General features: G+C 43.2%; 1 protein-coding gene across 1 annotated transcript in view; it reads right to left on the reverse strand.

The window, feature by feature from the left end:
- The window catches only part of LOC139445621 (leucine-rich repeat-containing protein 74A-like), a 582,304-nt gene that overhangs the window by 256,042 nt on the left and 305,532 nt on the right, over positions 1-20,730 (reverse strand). Inside the window, exon 12 of the mRNA XM_071226790.1 lies at positions 18,119-18,208. Coding sequence (XP_071082891.1) covers positions 18,119-18,208 — 90 coding nt within the window. The remainder of the gene's footprint in view (positions 1-18,118; positions 18,209-20,730) is intronic.

Below are 20,730 nucleotides of genomic sequence, written 5' to 3' on the forward strand. Positions count from 1 at the left end.
GTAGAAAACCAGCATGGTTCACGGAAGTAGTTGTGGATTGAAGAGTTATGGATGTTATGAACAGAGATAGCCTATACAAGCCGGTAGGCGATGTCGTTATTGCATAAACTTTACATTTATGCAAACAATGACAAAACAAAGAATATGTGAAAAATATGTGTTTTTATTAACGTATATACAGGATTGGGCAATTAGGAGGACTGATTGCCGCTGACCCTGGGGCTAAGTAGTAACACGCCGGATGTGTCCTAGGGTTAGCCCTTATCACGCCGGGTACTTAAGGAATTTTTGGGGTGGCCAAAACAGTTTCTCCTGTGGGAGAATGTTTTGAGGCCCAAGAGAATGAATGTTAATACTGAATGAATGTCCCCCCAAACGGGAATACTGAAGTGAATTATAAAATGCACATAGCTCTTTGTGCTGATTACAGTGTGGAGTATGATACATCAATATATTGGAGAAAACAGGCCGATTTCCATCGTCCGAGAGTTTGGATGAGGTGCCCCTCTATCCGAGCAGCACTGCAGGAAGAAGCAGCTCCAGGACAGAAGCTATGTGTGTTGTACAAGTCACCATTGATACCAATTCTGCAGAGAATACTACGTAGGTAGCCTTGAAGCCTAGTTCTGGTGATATGTTGCCAGTCCGAATTGACAAACAGAGGATGAGCTGGCGAAGCACCGTCCTTCTTGCGCACATGTATCCAATATTTGAAGGCAGTATACGGGCAAGCGAGTATACCTGTCATAAAGAGGGTACCATATTCCTGAGAATGTCGTACGTTATTGGAAGCCTTGTTAAAGTGGGAGATGATTGCAACTTCTTGTATCCCTTCAGTATAGTTTGAAGTCTACTGGAATGACCGACGATGGATCGGTCGAACACACAATGCACACTCTTGGACATGTATTCATATCTGATACCTGCTATGTAGGTTTTCACTGTAGTGTACTTCAGATGGAGAATATCGAAACAATAACCCACAAATTGCATGAGCAAATCTTCATTTAGTTGAGGTAGCCCCTTTTCAGCTGGTATGAATAACTGAAACACGGTCAGGAAGTGAATAAACGCCTGAAATCCGGTTGTGTATGTAGCTCTTGTCCGGTGGCTAACTGCTGCCTCCAACAACATAGTTAGACTTGTTGTTAGTCCCAGAGTACTTGGTTGATGGGTGGGCAGGGATGTCGTTCCTTGTCTGCATGCGGTGTGAGCTTCCTGAATCTGTCGACCTTTAACCGAGAGAGAGAGTCAGCAATACAGTTATTCACTCCAGGTAGGTGTTGGGCAAGTATAACGAAGTTATGTGTAGCAGCACACCAGGTTAGTCTACGCATGAGTTTCATAATCTTAGTACATTTGGAACGTCCTTTCTGTATAATGCCAACTGTAGAATGGTTGTCACAATGAAATAGAATGCGTTTGCACGTCCATTCATGCCGCCATAAGATGGCTGCTACCACAATGGGGTACAATTCAAGGAATGACATAGACAGGCCTGTGGTGTGAGTTAAAGGGAGATCAGAGGGCCAAGTTTCAGCAAACTGTAGGTGGGCTTGAATGGTAGTATGACGATCAAGGAAGAAGGATACTCCATTCCAGTTAGAAAGAAATAGTTTCCACATTTCTAAGTCTTCTTCCTTGCTAATGTGAATGAAATGGTACAGTTCCGATACTTTTTTTGAAAGTTCGATCAAGTAAGACACAAAGGATCGACCGGGAATGATCACTTTACAGGCGAAGTTGAGATGTCCTAACAGAGACAAGAGCTCCCTCTTTTTACATGTAGTCTTTCCCAGGAATGTTTGAATAAATTCACAAATACGCTCTATCTTGTTCTGTGGTAGACGTGCTTCCATTTTAACTGTGTTCAGGATAATACCAAGGTATTCCAGTTCGTGTATGGGTCCAACTGTTTTATGGTGTGCTAGGGGTACACGACATCGATTGAAAATGAGAGATAGAAGATCCATGGTCCTGTCAGCATCATAGTCTGGAGTGTCTATGGTAAGAAAACCCTCCAATAACCACAGAATGTTTTTGATGCAGTACCTATTCTCGGCTATCCAACCTAGTGCCCGAGAAAGCAAGTTGAATATACATGGGCTTGACCTGCATCCAAAAGCTAGTCATGTGTAGAAATAGTACTGATTGTTCCACTTGAAGCCAAAGTATTTCCAAAAGTCAGGGTGAATGGGTATTTGCTTAAAGGCCTCAGATATGTCTATTTTACATAACCACGACCCCCGACCACACTGTTTGATAGTATCGATAGCCTTATCTATGGTTACATATGTGAGAGAGCACAGGTCTTTGCCTATTACCTGATTGATGCTGGGCTCTTCAGAATTGTTGGGGGCTGATAAGTCCAAGATAAGTCTTTTCTTCTTGCTTTATTTTCCTTCAGCAATCCCAATGGGGCTCACTCTGAACACCCTGAATGGGGGTGCATCCCAGGGACCCGATACAAAGAGATTGGTTACTTACTTTTGAACAGCTGCCGTAACTGTGTCCAGCTGTTTCCTGGCACTGAAATTGTTCAATGACTGGATGGAAGCCGTCTTGCAGTCCAGTAATTAAAGTGTTCACGAACGATCTGTCGGGGTGTCCTTGTAATTCCTTCTTCAAGTGCCTAGTATCTATCGGCGTGGACGCTACAGGTTCTACTACACCAAATCAGTACCAGTTTGGAGAGTGCGGTTTTCGTAGGGAGCCTTCAGTGCAGATCGAGAGATATCTGCAGGCTGTGATTGGAGGATATTCTGTAAGATTTTTATGTCTTTCAAATGTACATCCATCCAGTTATTAAAACTGACCATGTTTTTCTATATTTAGTACTGTCTTTTTCAACATGATGACTTATGCTGAATGTGACCACAGCTATTTTCAAGTAGGTGACATTTGGTGCGAAACTGGGGGTGGTGTGTTTAGCTTCCGGTACTCGGAAAAGGAGCTGGCTAAGCTAGTCATTTTTATTTTTTTTATTGCTGCTCTAAGGCCAAACTGTGCACACACGTACAGGTAATAGCTGTTGAATGCTTAGTTATTTAAAAAAAAATCATAACGTTACTATAGAAGTCTATGGGAAAACATTTGGTTGTGTGTAACCTGTAGGGTGAGTGCACATTTCAGTAATTCATACTTTACATGCTTTTCTGTTTATATTTCACCATGGATACACCATGGAGGCAAATTTAAAAATAATGACAGTGAAGTTGGGGACATTTTGGGTTGAATGGAGCATTTGGATGGGCTGGAAATGAATGTTGCTTTGCATTGTGGTCGATCTCAGCATGAACCCCCCAGGGTACCTCTGTCCAACAAACCCTCCTCCTGCCTTCTGAATTTGTTGAAACTGATGAATTTGACAACAAATTAGGATAAAGTCACCACTGCCACAACAATTTCTGCCTTGTGTCAATCGCTTGCCAGTCAAGTTACGCGATGCCGTTATCTTGAATATGAAGCATGTACACTGCTGACAGCAGAATATGTCAAACATCCCCTTATTTATAGTAAACAATGTAGCATACCAATATGTCTTTCTGTTAGGTGCTCTTGTGTGAATGAATGATGCTATTTTTCTATTAAGTTTCTTAAAACAGACTTATTTTTCACTCATATAACTTTCAAATAATTATTTTGTCCCCTCAAGAACTGACTCCTGGCTGTTATATCCAAACTGGTTTGCCATTTGATATTGTCTGAACACTTTTTTTAGCTTTTCACATGCCTGATGTTGACTGGGGAGGTATATGTGCACTCATGCAGAAGAAGTAGGAGTTTCGACATCGAATTTGGCATTTGGAGAAGCTGATCCGAAGTCCGGTGTTGGCAGTGTGTGATCGACAACCCTTGTTTTGCCTCGCTGCGCTTTATTACCTTGTAGAAGTTGTGGAACTTGGACATGTAGGTACAGTAAGTACATTTAAGAACCCCAGTCCACTTGAGGCCCCTCTGTTGCTCACTATCAAGTGCCATAATAAGATGACCCTCATGCACTAGACATTTCTGACAGTGCTCCCTTAATGCCTCACTGTGCAGTTTTTTAGTTTGCAAACATGAAGTAAGGGCTATACACCAGTCCCAGAACCTGCTTAGATGAAAATAATACCCACTGGCTCTTTTGGAATGTAACATTATGGTTCTGAAATCATCTGTAAAGAATGTGATAGTGTTCGACAAAACAAAATTATCTCCCCTGTTTAGTAAAATGCATTGTATCTTTCATTCCCCTATAAACCCATAAATTATTGGAGAGAAACACTATTTTAAGCTGGTATTGCATGACACTGTTAATTGTGAATAAAAAGAATTACATTTATGTCAGAATAAGCTGTACATTTTCAAAATTATATGGAATTTTAACTTTGTTTCATTGAAACTGGCAAATAACTGAAATAAGCAAGTTTAGCCACCTTGAAACATTAAACAGTAAGAATGTTTGATGTCCTGTGAGTATTTTAAAGTCTTAACTAAATAAATCAATAGAGTTAAGTGTAATTTCCTTCCATGTTGTGGTTTCAAAAAGCTTTTTACTACTTGAGGGTCCATTTCAATTTCTCGGCTTTAATAGGCGGTATGGTTCACTGGTCAGTGTGTGAGATTGCTGTTAACAATGCACCCCTTTATTTCCTATTTTCTGGTAAAGTTCATTATCCAGCCTTACATATATGATGACTTTAAAGCTGCTTAATGTGTCCCTTGCTTATTGTTGGCCTGAATTCCATGCTCTCTGTCCAATTTTGAGATTTTTTTTCTGATTCCTTTCCATGTGTACTTATGTCATCAGCCTATATCATAGAGGATTATACTTTTGATTTTTGGAGTATATGAAAGCACAAACATTTGTGATAGCCCCTCCATAGATGATTTACCAAATGCTGACAGCCATTTGAGTGTTTAATTATATAAACAATGGATGGTGTAAGTTCGAGCAATCTCAAACAATATCAATCGCATCATGTCATGAGTGTCAAAACCATATTCCATGAATGTAGCAGACTCTGCTATGTTCTGATGATGTCAGCAAAGGAAGGCAAACAACAGACCACTACTCAATTTTAAATATGTATTGTAACTGGTTTTGAGGTTTAAAGATTTGTTCAATTTTTTTAGTCGAAAAAATATTTTAGGGTGATATGATCTATGCAGCCTCAATCATTTATAGAATTGACCCCTGACCACCATCTTTTATGAAATATAAATGAACTTCCATGGTCAGTGCATGAAGGTAAAATCTTCTTTATTAATACAGAAATGCCTTTTGTAAAACATTGATGAAGTGTACATCATTAAACTCTCACAACTCTTTCTGTGCATCAAAACTATGTATTCTGGTGCCATATAGACATGCTGGATAGGAACAAGTAGTGAAGCTTAATCCAATTTCCATTTTTTTTCTGAGAAGCTACATATATATACAACATATAAATCACAGATTTGACAAGTGCAAATATATTCTGATTTGTCTACAGGTTCTACTACACCAAATCAGTACCAGTTTGGAGAGTGCGGTTTTCGTAGGGAGCCTTCAGTGCAGATCGAGAGATATCTGCAGGCTGTGATTGGAGGATATTCTGTAAGATTTTTATGTCTTTCAAATGTACATCCATCCAGTTATTAAAACTGACCATGTTTTTCTATATTTAGTACTGTCTTTTTCAACATGATGACTTATGCTGAATGTGACCACAGCTATTTTCAAGTAGGTGACATTTGGTGCGAAACTGGGGGTGGTGTGTTTAGCTTCCGGTACTCGGAAAAGGAGCTGGCTAAGCTAGTCATTTTTATTTTTTTTATTGCTGCTCTAAGGCCAAACTGTGCACACACGTACAGGTAATAGCTGTTGAATGCTTAGTTATTTAAAAAAAAATCATAACGTTACTATAGAAGTCTATGGGAAAACATTTGGTTGTGTGTAACCTACAAGTCACTTTCTCTTCTCTTTACGGAAAGTAGTTTTAGGGCAATCCATTTACGCCGTTACGCCGTGAACATGTCTATCTTGGTTAAACACCACTGCCTTAATTTGTCGTTTTGTCATCATGGGTTTCGTGTCTGAAATCCTATGGTTGCTAAGTACCATTTTATTTTAGATTTCTTTCTCTGAGAATTCCGGTAATGATTCCATCTAATCATTAATGTAGTGGTGTCTGGCATTCTATATCCACTGGGTGTGATGAGCTTCCATTGCATAGATATAACGCCTTTGCTGGGGTGACTAAGGTGGTTGCATCCAAACGAAGTGCCTTTGCCATTCTTGCTTGTGCTAAAACTTGTGCTCTTACCCCAGTCACCTCTTGATTACGTTGCCGTAGGTATTCATGCAATTCTTAACTTACCATTTGATGGAATTCATCATCAACGTCAATATTGTTATTTGCCGCCATTTTGAAGGTTTACTCGGTGGAAGCTAACGTGAAAAGGGGACATCGCTCTAATTTTCTTTGAAAAGGGAGATAACAACACTTTTCAGAAAGTCGAATAGCTAAAATATTGCTGAGTGTGGCATTAAACAACAAACAAACAACTTTACATACGCCACGTGAAGATCCGGGTTAGAATTAGTCTTGCTGTGAAAAACTGAGAAAGACATGTTTTATCGACTGGCTGCATTGTATTATTAACCTCCCAGACGTCTGATGAAACCTCCCAGACGTTAAATAAAAAACAGACAAGATATTTTTGTTCATCCTTGCCCATAATGATGCAAGAACCGAACTCCCGTCAAATTTTGAGAAAGAAAAGGCCTAAAATATTCTCTCAAAAATATAGCATGTCTCCACATTGAGGCGAAGAGAAAGAGAATGATGAGGCAGAGGGTGTCAGGTGATAAGATGATGTACGTCAGGCTGCACATTTGGGTTATGATCTGATTGTTACGGTGGTCCTTATAGTGATACAAGGTTTTTTTTGGAGAATTGAGCTTAGAAGCTGGAAACTTTGTTTTAGGATGTTTCCACACAAGGATCGGAAGAAGGATGAAATGTATATTTCAAACATATTTTTAACTTTCCGGAAAGAAAGAAAGCAAAATTGTGAAGAAAGGAATACTGTATATACTACTCATTGGCTGTGTACATTTGTATATGTGTTTATTTATAATATAGCTAGCTGTACCTCAGGTTAGGCTTAAAGGGAAACAATACTGCAGAGTTTGAAAGTATTAAAATATTGATGGGCTTTTTCTTCGCGGATTCAAAATTTGATTATTATGGACTAAAATTTCGACTGGTTTGACTTGTGTTTGGCACTAATCTCATTGCGCAAAGCGACACCTATCAGAGGATCGGAGAATGAGAAGTCTTATATCGTAACAAAGGTATACAATAAAGAGCCTGAGCCAAACTTACACATATTTTTGTTGTTGATTTATGCATACACCATTTGAAAGGTTGAAGCTATCGGTCAACATTTTATTATGTAAAATAAGAAAACCACATAGTATCCCTTCAGAGAATTCAAGTAAACGAACAGGTTTCTTCTACCAAGGTTTGTGTATTGTCCGAAATTTGTGTATATTCTTGCTTTTGGTGCAACAGGGAAGATAGAAGATCTAGTTCTTTTTGATTTTGTTCTCTACAAGCTTCTTTTTGCTTTTGTTTTTCTTCTAGATAGTCCCATGCTCGTCTTTTCCATTCTTCTGTATGTAGACATTCTTGTATGTCTTGTAGATATTTTCCTCTATCTTTCATAGACATGGTGTATACTTGTCTTCCTTTTGCTATTTCTGGTACTTCTTGCAGATTGTATTTGGACACATCTGTACCTATAGCGTGGCATTTTGCTGTTCTCCATTCCCACTCTACTTTTTCTGTAGGTGGCAATGGAACGCTTGGAGACACAACGTTTTTGTGAAGTTGTGTTGGCTTTTTGCTTGCGCACAAGATAGTTTTTGTATCTTTTGTTTTTGTATAGCAGCATAGAGGACCTAGTTCTACACCTGCTTCGTTTGCGGATAGAATTTCTGCCTGGAATGTTGGACAGTTTCGGAAACCAAAATCTCCTGTAGCAGATCGTATAGCCCTATTCCATTTTCTGTCGTCTTCTACAGACATTGTTGTTGGACAAATTCGTACTCCAGCTATTCTTCCAGTTGTTGTATGCGCATACCAAGTTACAAATATGGGTTTTTCAGATTAAAAACGATGTTTTATTGGTCTGTTTTCAGTCGTACAAATGGGTATCTCTCATACCCTCACGTCTAGTCGCACGTTTAAGAGGAAGCCAGCAGCTGGAATGTAAACATTAAACTTGTTTCCGTCCGGTTGCGCACGCACCTCCCTATGACATGTCACAAATCTCGAAGAATAAGCCATCAAGCAGGACTGGCCTGGATTACTTCCCTGTGGGGATGGCTGGGTGGGAACGTACGACTGAAAACAGACCAATAAAACATCGTTTTTAATCTGAAAAACCCATGTTTTAGTCTATTTAGACGGAACACTGGATGGAGGGTCGGGCAAGTAACCAGGCAGTGACCTCTTCCATGTCAAATGTACCAAGTTCCTCACCCCTGTAGTGACAATAGAACATTTGACCAGATGCACGGACGAAACAAGTTGTTTATCACGGACGAGACAAGTTGTTTATCATGAACGCACAGCATGGTTAATGCTCTTCGACACACAACTAATTATCGATGCGACAGGACAACTGCATGCGTCAGCTGAACTGCGATCAAAGTGTGGTCGACGAATAGTTTAGTAACAGAGCAACTCGCAGTATACAAGGTACCTAAAACAGCATGTTTAATGCTCTTCGACTCACAACTAATTATCGAAGCGACAGGACAACAGCACACATCAGTTGAATTGCGATCAAAGTGTGGTCGGCGTATAATTTAGTTACAGAGCAACTCGCAGTATACAAGGTAACTAAAAAATACGAGCAGTACTATAAAGTATGGGAAGACGATGCATTTATCATGGAACTGTTCTAGGTGAACAATACCTTCCAAATGACGTGCTGGTTTTCTTGGGGAATTAGTCAGCAAAGAGCCAGAGTCACAGGAGACTAATCACAATTTTATTTACAAGAACAATTAACAATTTACAATATACTTAGATAATAACTGAGGGTGCCACAGAGAGTCGGTACACACTCTGGGCTGTGGGAGAGAGGTCTGCTTGGTAAGAGAGTCAAACCCCTTCTCTGCTAGAACTTACTTACTTATATTGGAGATTTAACGTGCGCTTCATAGAACTTGGCTACAGTATGTATTTTATGAAAGTTTGAACAATAGAAAGGAATGTGATTGGTTGATACACGATTGGTTGTGTCCTAAGCTAAATGGATGGCTAGACAGAGGGGAATACTAAATCCTGTTTATCCTGTTGGACTGGCACTAATCTTGTTGACATATTTACTGGATGCTTTGAAAGAGATTAGGGTGTCACTATAGATGAGCTTGTGTGGGGGTTAATCCTTAATGCACTATAGATGAGCTTGTATGGGGGCTAATCCTTAATGCACTATAGACGAGCTTGTGGGGGGGCTAATCCTTAATGAGTCTTAATTGAAGTAATGTTATTCTAATATACCCCGGTGGGTGATGACAGATATACTTAAATAAATATCCTTTGTCTGGGAGATGGGATCTTGATACCTTAGGCTAGCAACCATCTAAAAAGCTATAACTGAAACTACTGATATTTTATATATGCATTTTACCTGATGATAATTATTACTTGCTAAACTATAATTATATGAAATGGTGTATAAATATTACACCATGATAACTCATAAAAGCACTTGATGTAGATCTAATTATTATAAGATAACTTAGTATAAATGTTGTACCATGATACATACACCGAATAACCATAATAAAACAGCCGAAGTACTGCATGCAACAAAAACCATAAGAATGCGTACATTCACCAACAGTTTTTATTGTAACCTGTTAACTGGCACGAAGTGTCGAGCAAAAAGTCCATAGTGAATAAAGCACAAATTCACTGTCTTTTCTGGGAGATCGGTTGTGCCACTACGAGTGGACCAAACTGTGTGCTCATGTTGAAGCTATGGCTCGAACTTCGTGCAGATGAGAGGAGGTGGGAGGTGCGAGTCCTTGCACCTCGTAAGCTCTTAGAATGACCGCTCTCAACCAAAAGGAGAGAGTATTACGTGTAATCTCTTTCTTTGTATTGGTTGAGAGCAGTATAAACAGCCGTCGAAAATGTTGACATCTCTGTTCAGAACGCTGTAGGTAAATACGAAGCACACGAACTGGGCACAGGGTGAGATCAGCGTGATCATGAGGGCCCATAATGGCAGACAAGGAAGGAATGTGGAACATTCTCGGATCTTGGCCAGGAAGTTGATTTTTCGCTAAAAAATCCCATCTGAGACCAAGATGGACGTTGCCATGGTTACGCTGATCGAATGTAATCCGACCGACGTCAATGGCATGTATTTCCGAGAGAAGGAATGCCGTTTTCTGAGACAATAAGTCGAACGCGACCTGATCGAGAGGCTCGTAAGCCTGACTAGACAGGTTGCGCAGAACGACATCGAGGTCCCAGGCCGGCGGTCGGAATTTACGTGGCTGATCTTCAACCATGTAGGCACGTAGAATCTTCTGCAACTCCGGTACTTTAGTGAGCTTGTCGCCCGTAGGAGACGGCACCACTGAAGCCAGAGCTGCCAGATAAGTCGAGATCGTTGACCCTTTCAGACGCCGAGATGACCGGAGAGAGACTAGGAACTATGCCACCTGTGGTGGGGTCGCTACCGCCGGGTTGAAGTCATGAGATCTTGCGAAAATGGAGAAAGTGGTCCACTTGTCATCGTACAGCTTACGTTGCCGCTTTAGCCGAATAGCCTTTCTTCATTAACGAAGTCTTAAGCAAACCCAGGCGTGAAGCTGGAAGTTCTTTATCCCCTGATGCAAGTCGTCGGTGTGAGGATGAAGAAGGAGGTCGTCTCGATCTGGCAACAGGAACGGTGGGGGATCAATGATCTGAAGAAGTTCCGGGAACCACATATTGGTCGGCCAATAAGGCTCTACCAAAAGCAGACGTAGGTTGGCCTTTGACGAACTGTCTCCAGTTTCGACGGTATAAGCACTGTTGGCGGAAACACGTAAGCATCTAGGCCCTCCCACGATATCGCTAGTGCGTCGTGGTCCCATGCCCGTGGGTCTGGAACCAGTGACACAAATCGAGGGAGGCGGTTGTTGTACCTGGTTGCGAAGAGATCTACTTTGGGCAACCAGAGTCGATCGGTCAGCAGGTGAAAGACTATCGGATGGATCATCCACTCCGTGGAGACGGCCTCGATGGTCTCGACCTGGCGTCGGCTATCACATTCTTGGCCCCCGGGATGTGACGGGCGCGTACGCCCATGTCCAAGTCGTCGACGAGGGCGTAGAACCTGAATGTCCGGTCCAGAAGGGCCGTCGACCGAGTCGTACCCTGTTGGTTGATGCAGAGGACGACTGTATCATCAGCAGTTTCCGACGGAGTCGAAGTTTCCAAAACTCGCCCGCCTAAATCACTGCTTCCATCTTGAGGCAGATGATGTGGAGGACCTTTTCTTCTATCGACCACAGCCCGGCCGCTTGGTTGTCCCCGAAGTGTGCTCCCCAGCCATCCAATGACGCGTCTACGAATAGGGGTAGTATGAACGGAGGCTCGCTCATAAAGACGCCTTCGCAAACGTTCGACGGCTGGAGCCACCACTCCAGCTGTGCCGAAAGTGGGACCAGGAGGTTGGGAAACTCCAGGTGGGGGGTACAGCAATCTCTGCAGCAGACGAAGTTGAAGACGACATCGGCGAGTCAGGTCTTGGGCCGATGTCAACAGACCGAGGACTTCCTGCCACGTGTGCACTGACGCCGGGGCATGTAGAAGTGTCGGAATGCTGTGACAATCTTGTCCCGACAGTCTTGTGGTACCTTGACCAGACTGACTCCCGTCTGATGTACTGTAGATCCCGAATTGGTACCAAGTCCAACTTTTGAAGGTTGACGATCCACCCGAGGTACCGTGGTAGACTCAGGGTGGTCGCTAACTCTCCTTGAAGGGCTTCTGTGAACTGGTGAGCTTGGAGCCCGTCGTCTAGGTAGAAGGCGACCCTGATCGCCTGCCGATCGAGCCATTCTACGACCGTCTTCATGATCCATGTGAAAATGCACGGGGCCGTAGAAAGTCCAAACGGGACGGCCACCCACTGATATTGAATACCTTGGTATACCAGGTACTTCTGGAACTCGGAAGCTATTGGTACATGGAGATACGCGTCCTGAAGGTCTATCGAGACGAGGAAGTCGTTCGGTAATATCATCCGATGCAGAGAGCTGAGGGATATCATGGTGAATGTGTCGGGTTGTTGGAGGTATGTTGCGTTGAACTTTTTGAAATTGAAAAAAAGCTGCATCTTTGTGGAGTTTTTCTTGGGTACTAGAAAGATGGGCGAGTAGTACCCCGGCGATGGTGTCAATGTCCCTAGGCGAAGTACAGCCGCCTTTTCCACCAACGAATCGATGGCCTCCGTCTGCCGATCCGTTGGTGGAGTGTGGAATGTCGGGAATGACGGCAGTGGTAGCGTCGATCTCAGGCGTGGGGCGTAGTCTGTTGTCAAAATGTTCTGAACGTATAGGTCGTTGAGGAAAGCCCACTTGTGGGCTTAGTGATGAAATCTCCCCCCTACCGGTAGCACGTCTAAAGGTAGTGTCACCGGGGGAGACTGCAACGACGGTGACGGCGGGGGAAGGGTCCTCACTTCTTTCCCCGCTGGCTCTTTCCTCCCTGGGATTGGACATTGCCATGGTTACGCTGATCGAACGTAATCCGACCGATGCCAAAGGCCTGTATCTCCGATACTCCGAGGAAAGCCATTTTCTGAGACCATAAGTCGAACGCGACCTGATCTAGAGGCTCGTAAGTCTGACTAGACAGGTTGCGCAGAACGACATCGAGGTCCCAGGCCGGCGTTCGGAATTTACGTGACTGATCTTCAACCATGAAGGCACGTACATTCTCGTTCTGTAACGTCGTTGTGGGGCGTTTGAAACCGGTGGTCTTTTGGACAGGTTGTATGAAGCCAAAATGATGATGTCACGCTCGGCTTCCCTGGAGTACTTGTCCAGAACTTCGTTGGTACGACCGTCAAACAACTGTTGCGATGACCACGGGGCCCGTTACAGTGTCCTGCCATGACGATCAGGTAGTTCAGTGCAGTCGATGTAACCATGGCAATGTGGTACAGCCGTAGTAATCTGGCCCGATACATATCGGGACTAGGCGAGGACATCCGAGAGGCTGTCGTCACAATCCATCGTCGACGTCGATTGTGGAGGCGTAGATGAAGGAGCTGGTGTACTGGTTGTCGGTCCATGGACCCCCGACGCAGTCAAATCCTTCTTGGTCGACGCCGTAGAGGCGAGGACCGCCGCTGTGATCTGGGCTATCAAACCCGTGTCGATATGAAAGTGAGACGAGGGCGTCGTGGGGACGAGGGCTACAATCTCTAACTGTAGAAGTACTACGATCCCGATTGTAGTTATCGTCTGAAGATCAGTCGTGCTGGTAGTATCATCAGCAGGCGAACGGTCACGTGTCTTGTCGAAAACAGAAGTTGACTGAGGTGGGTCTTTATCAACAGATTTCTGAGGTGTGGCCGACTCGCCACCCCCAGGGCCTGATGTGGAGGGTGCAGAGTCCAAGGATCCAACCGATGACCTTCTCTGCTTGTAGCGCTGGTCAGCGGCCCGCTTAAGATACAAGTTAAAGTTTATTGAAGACAAGTTCTCACATTCTTTACAACGTTTATCCCACGAACACGCTGAAAACCGTCTTTAATGATGTAGGAAGGACAATACTTGTGAGGGTCTATTTTAGACAGTTTTCTTTGACACGAGGCACAAATACCCGACATGTTGCCACGTGTATAATCACTGTCAAACAGCGAAACACACGTTGAACACAAACAATGGATTACCAAGGATTACATTCCAGGAGTCACGTAAGATATATTATTATTATTACTTTATTAGAACAACTGTAGACAAGCGATAAGTACTAGTAGAATACAAACTAGCAGTCTACCGAGAAAGACTTTCTCGAGCGACCAGCTCAGAGGCGTGCTGAGAGATTTGTGACATGTCATAGGGAGGTGCGTGCGCAACCGGACGGAAACAAGTTTAATGTTTACATTCCAGCTGCTGGCTTCCTCTTAAACATGCGACTAGACGTGAGGGTATGAGAGATACCCATTTGTATGACTGAAAACAGACTAAAACATAGTTCCTTAGTGGGCGATCTGCTAGCACAAAGCAACGATCTAGGCAACTAGCAAGATTTTCCCATTGTTTTGCGAATGGTTGTACTACAAACAAAGGCGTTGGGGAAACTATCCGTAGAGCATCTTCTACCAAATAGTCTGCTGTTTCTGTATCTCGCAATTCGTCGTTGCAAGCATACAAAGAAACTTCTATACGTGTGCAGCCTCTAGATTGTACTTGTGGGTGTAGAAATGTCTTGCCAAAATGTTTGTTTGGATAGTCTACATAGTCTGCAAGATGTCCGCCAAGTTGTTCTTGTATTTCTCCTGCTTCGAAATTGGACACAACTTTGTTGTACAACTTCCTTCTTGTTGTATAGCCATTGTAGGTGTGTACCCACGTACAATCGTGTTTTCCAACGGTATCTGTATTTGCGAGAATAGTTGGAGTATTTTCTTGCATAGCTGCTGCGAGGTCGCCTTGTTCTCGGAAACCAAGTTCTTTGCAGAGATATTCGACAAGAGCTTCTCTATCTAGTGTACCCGAAAAGTCCCTAGTGTAGTCTATAGAATACAAACCATAGCTGTGTGCTAGTAGTTGTCTTTCGAAATGTGGCAAAGCAGTGTGCAATTCGTCTATAGGTATTTCGGAAACATCTATCTTTGCTACAAACAAGGCATGTACCTCTTCTTTTGGATATAGTTCTTTCCACTTCTTTTTCGCTTTCTGCTCTGTATCTGGCTCTATTCTTGTAATTGTACTCCGTATGGCACTATTTTTGGTTTCGGTATGTGCAGAAATAGTATGCAAAATTGTTGTATGGATATGTCCTCTTTTTTCGCCATCTGGAGTTTCTCCCATACTTGTTCGTACTGCTGTAGATATTCTCGATACAATATATTGTGCAGAACTGTCTTCTCCTGTTGTACATAGCAATTTTCCCTTTCTGTATACACATTCTTTGCGATGTAGATAGCCAAAATCGTCTACAAATGTTGGTAGGCCTTCTAGCGGTTGTAGATTTGTCCTACCAAGATTTCCTGCCAAATAGTCGACATTGGCGATATCTGGTACTAGATTGCTCTGGTACGCATTTTCTAGCAATAGGTGGGGTGCTACAGATTTTGCGGCTCGTAGGCCCATACTGGTATGTTGTCTCCATTGTTTTTTGCTCCATTGTGTGTGCTCTATATACTTTGGGCTACCAAATGTCTATATGGAAATTCTTCACTACTTGTTCTAGCTTTTTCTTCGTAGCATTGGGGTTGTAGTCTGTTTTTTGCTATACACTGCTGCCTATTTTGTAGATACCGGGGTTTGGGTTTTTTGGACTCGTTGGAGAAAAAAGTAGCCGAAAATTTGGTAGCCCTAACCAAAAATGCGCTCTAGTAATAATGATGGTGTAACTACTTATGCTTATGGTTATGGTGGTAATAATGTATCGTTGGGAACTATGAGCAACTCTTCTCGTACAAATGCCCTGCCCGGTCCATCTTTAAGATAACAAGAGTCATCCGAAGATGACATATCCCCCCGACGTGGCATGTCCGTAAACTGTGTGTACCTTCAAATGTATTTAGATCGGCAAGGAAATCTTTTGCTTTGATGCCCAAACAAGAAATATAATGAAGGTTTTAAATATTGGTTCATGTAGCTCACTTTCTGATGATCTCATGAAATTGTAATAACAATAACTTCGTAGATTCACACATGAATAGCTCTGTAGTAGCCTCATGACACAAAGGCATAAAGAGAATGTACTAGGTTATGTAGCTCACATCATATAAAGTATATGTTATCGGTAAATAGTACACCTAGAATTGTATGTCAGGGGCTACAAATTAAAAAGATTAAAATCTATAAATAACAAACTGCATTACTAGCGAATATGATTGATATGTACATAAAGTTTGGTGAATCTCTGTCCAATGGTTTAGAAGATATGCTCCATCAATTTTCAATTTAAATTGAAAAAAGAAAAAAAAAGATAGCAAAGGCACCACTACATAACCTGCTTGATAGGTAAAAAAAAATTGAGAAGCTAAGTTGTATGCTTCAGGAGATATGGTCCGGACAAGAGCAGTACCCTCAAATTTCCTAAGTTCATCATATTTCCATGGAAACAACAAAAACATAAAAGTTTTAAAATCTGTAAATAGCAAAAGGCACTACTACTGAGCCCGATTGGTAAGTGTACCAAGTTTTGTGAAGCTAGGTTTTACGGTGTAGGAAATATGCTCCGTACAAGAGCTGTACCCTCAAATTTCTTAAGTTCATCATATTTCCATGGAAACGACAAAAATATAAAATTCTAAAAATCTCTAAATAGCAAAAGGCACTACTACTGAGCCTGATTGGTAAGTGTACCATGTTTTGTGAAGCTAGGTTGTACGGTGTAGGAAATATGCTCCGGACAAACATTGATTACAGGTGAGGTGAGGTGAAATTGGGTTTAAAGTCGCGTCCAAGATTATTGCACTTATATAGCAACGTGCATGCACGTGTGTGTGTTTGTGTGGCTGCTTGTACTAGTCCGGACTGATGCCGATTTACAGTGCTAGCATACTGAGATACCATGCCTCAGTTTAACATGAATACCCCACTCAGACACAGCATACTGACTCCGAGCCGACCAGTCCTTGTTTTAGCCCCTTTATGCCGAGCGCCAGACAGGGTAACAACAAGTACCATCTTTAAACGTCTTTTTGTATGACGCGGCCGGGGATTGAACCCCGGACCTTCCGCTCTCCGGGCGGACACTCTACCACTAGACCACGGAGGCGGTTCACAATGATTACAGACGGACGGACAGACATACTGATGGCTATATCCCCCCGTCATTATATGTCTGGGGGATAATAAAGAATAGGCTCTCCTTCTTTCGTAAACAATCGACTAATGTTATATGTTTTAAGGGACCAAATCGGACGCAGGCCTCCTTCGAGTTCACCGGGCTGGTATAAATATAATATAAATATCCGGAAGTTTTTGTTCTTTGCCTCTCCTCGGTGCTGAAGATTCAGAAGTCACAGATTTCATTCGGTGGGCCTCTTTTTCACCACGCCTGATTTCAACATCGTGCTTTGTTAACAGTTTAGTTACTGATCCCATAAACTTGCGACCTGGATCTACTTGAAATAGCTTAGGCCATTTAGTGTTATATGTATGCGACTCAGTGCATTAGCTACTTCTGTTGAATCCTTCAAGGTTAATTGCTCAGCCACCTTGTATCGACTAGCCACATCCACACCGTTTAAGCGTATTTATACGTTTTGCATCTTACCTTATCATGGGGAAGAAACAAGAGGTCAGCCTGATGAACTTCATTTGTTGTAAAAATATCAAACTTCTTCCTCGGTATATAACGCGGTGCCGGTATTTATATTTGCCACATCGCTTGTTTCTTTAACCAATCCTTGGCCACATCTTTAGATACCTTAGCCGTGGTGGCTAATTTTTGTATTGCTCCTATACCTTTCCAGTATCCTCATGGGCTATAGTAAATTTTATTCATTATTAATTAATATTGATGTTTCTTTTAATACGATCTCATGACAATCATTGAATCGCATCATCGTTACACATAAAAAATTCCCCCTGTAGTGGTGGTATAGGTATATAAATCTGACTCCAGTGGGGTTGCGGCAGAACCATCATTACCTATACTACTGGTTGTTATGTACTTTCTCAAAAATGTCTGGTTGGCAAATTCTAAAATGTCGTGTTTGCACTTTTTTAAATCGGACAATTTTGCAGTCACAAGCAGACAAGTCCGGCACACAGATAAATTTGCTGATCCCTGATAACAACTAACCACACACAACCATTTAAAGAAACATTTCAGAAGAGATAATTATAGGTGCCACCATGACAAGATTTTAAACCTACCTGCATTGACAGCAATCTGAGACTGTCATGTGTTGCCACAGCCTTTAAGATGGCTTCCACACCATTATCTCCCAGTGGGTTCATATTCAGCTACAATATAGAGAAAACATTTCTGATAATGTGAGAAGAACAGGAAGTAAATGTCAAGCTATACTGTGGTCATCAATATTTACATTTATTACTAACTACTAAATGACTTTATCGCACGTATCCAAACCACTGGCTAATTATGCCCGTAACATAATCACCCCTTGTAACTGAATCACCCTCGGATCAGCACCCTGCACCGTGCCCGGGGCAATAGATCCCGCACAAGCGTCATCCCTCTGTTGTTACACAGTCAAGACTTACATTGCAGCGCTGTCTTCACAGCACAAATTCCGTGGGCTCATCAATTGTACAAAACATTTCCTGGTGGGCAAGATTTTAACAGGCTTACAAAAATCAGCGGGCCGACCAGAAACCAGAAAACCCATCACTGTAGATCTGCTGCGGGTAGTAACCAACAATCTGCCACACGTATGCTCATCAGCATATGAAGCCAGACTGTTCAAGGCAGTCTACTGCACAGCCTTCTTCGGTTTCTTTAGGGTTAGCGAGCTGGTCCAAACTGGACCCTTAAAACCAGTTTGCGCCATCCAGAATTTAAGCTTCTCAGGCAACCCCCAGGAACTTTCAATCCATCTACCACACTCAAAGTCTGATCAGTACAGGATGGGGACAACAGTTACAATGTCATCTATACCAGGTAATCCGCCATGTCCCGTAGTCACTATCAAGCACTATCTGGAGGCGCGCCCCTCTGGCCCACAACATGCATTTGTTCATTTCACCATTCCCCCGTTACAAGGTACCAATTCCAGGCACTCCTAAAAAGGCCTTAGCACACAGCAGCATAAACATGGCTTGCTATTCTTCTCACTCCTTACGCATTGGGGCAGCCACATCAGCAGCCATGAACGGGGTGCCGGAACACCTCATACAGCAATATGACAGGTGGAAGTCAGATTGCTACAATGCTTACCAACAAATTTAATGCTGCACAATTTAATTAAATAGTCTATTCATGGTACTTACTACACTTCTTATTGTTTACAGTTTGAATGGTGGGCTCCATCTACATGGCCAGGGCACATCAGTACTTGCCGAGGATGCTATGGCTGGCACGAGGGGGAATGAGGTGGAAGGAGCTGGACACCATTCTTGATGCACAGGTCAAGGCCACAAGGCTCAGCCCCAGAGCCCTCATCATTCACCTGGGCTCCAACGTCCTGTGCTCGGTCAAGGGCAGCCAACTCTACCTTGACATGGTGGCATCAATCCTTCGGATATTACTCCAGCTTCCTGACACCATGATCATCGCTACTGGCACGATGCCAGGGATCCATCAAAGATCGAGGGGATGCGGAAGAATATCAACCGCCGACTGGCCAACCGGTGGTACAATAGTGCCACACCCCCAGATCCTAGCATCAGACAAGACATGCTATGCCTGGGAGGGCGTCCACCTCAGTGACAAAGGACTGTGTGTGTTTACGGACCAATTATTGCATGCCCTGGCACTTGTTTTGTGCCAGTAAGGATGTTATCTCCACAGGTTAGTGTTTCTTCAATATATAGGCAAGCTGGGCAACAATGTTATCTCCTTGTATCACATGGCCGTGGGTGTGGGGTAGCACTCTGGTGCTTTGTGGTGGTCTTGTGGGCTACACTGCTAGTAACAAATTAGCTTGCTTCCAAATTAAAACTCATGCTTATGGCTACCTGCTTTTCAGCGGGAACCTTTCCGGGTTACCTGCTTCTCAGAGGGAACCTTGTCTTTCCCTGACTTTTCAGCCGGGGAATCGTAAAATAATTTACGTTGGGGCAAACAATTGCCACGTATATGGGCCCATGGCTGTAGTTGTCTTTTCAAGCGGTAGCTGACAGTTGGGTCCGCCGCGGTAGTCGCAACAATGGTTTTACTAATGGGGCCAGGGAGTGGTATCTGCTTTGGCCGGCTACCTGGGGCCGGGCAGTGGTAGTCTGACTTAGGCCAGCAGCGGTAGTTGCTTTTGGCAGCGTGGTAGTTGCCAAGCAATGGTAGCGTTTAAATATGCTACCGTGGGGGCCGAACAGCGGTAGTGGTCTCAGGCCAGCGCTAGCTGCGAATCGCCGTTGACCATGCTAGTGGCCATGGCAACAGTAGCATTTTGGTATACCCAACTAGAAGCTTAGTAGCCCACTAGTACCTGCACACCCTCGGCCATTTAATCCAATCGCATCTTGTGTTTTATTATAGGCACGGGCATCCACAGCTCGGTGGCCCGTGCCTCTCCTTGGCATATCGCGGGATAATTACATTTAGTACTAACTACTAAATGACTTTATCGCGCGTATCCAAACTGCTGGCTGATTACGCCTGTAACCTAATCACCCCTTGTAACTGAATCACCCCCAGATTAGCACCCTGCACCGTGCCCGGGTTTTGTTACACAGTCAAGACTTACATTGCAGCGCTGTCTCTCTTCAAGTACACACGTGTTTTGCTGTATCTAATCGCTTTCCCACCCACCCACCCACCCACCCACCCACCCACCCAGCTTGCCACTCCCTTTCTTTCCTTTTCAGCC

This window comes from Haliotis cracherodii, unplaced genomic scaffold (genome assembly GCF_022045235.1).
Source record: "Haliotis cracherodii isolate W230 unplaced genomic scaffold, xgHalCrac1.p SCAF_6, whole genome shotgun sequence".
Taxonomy (NCBI): Eukaryota; Metazoa; Mollusca; class Gastropoda; order Lepetellida; family Haliotidae; genus Haliotis; species Haliotis cracherodii.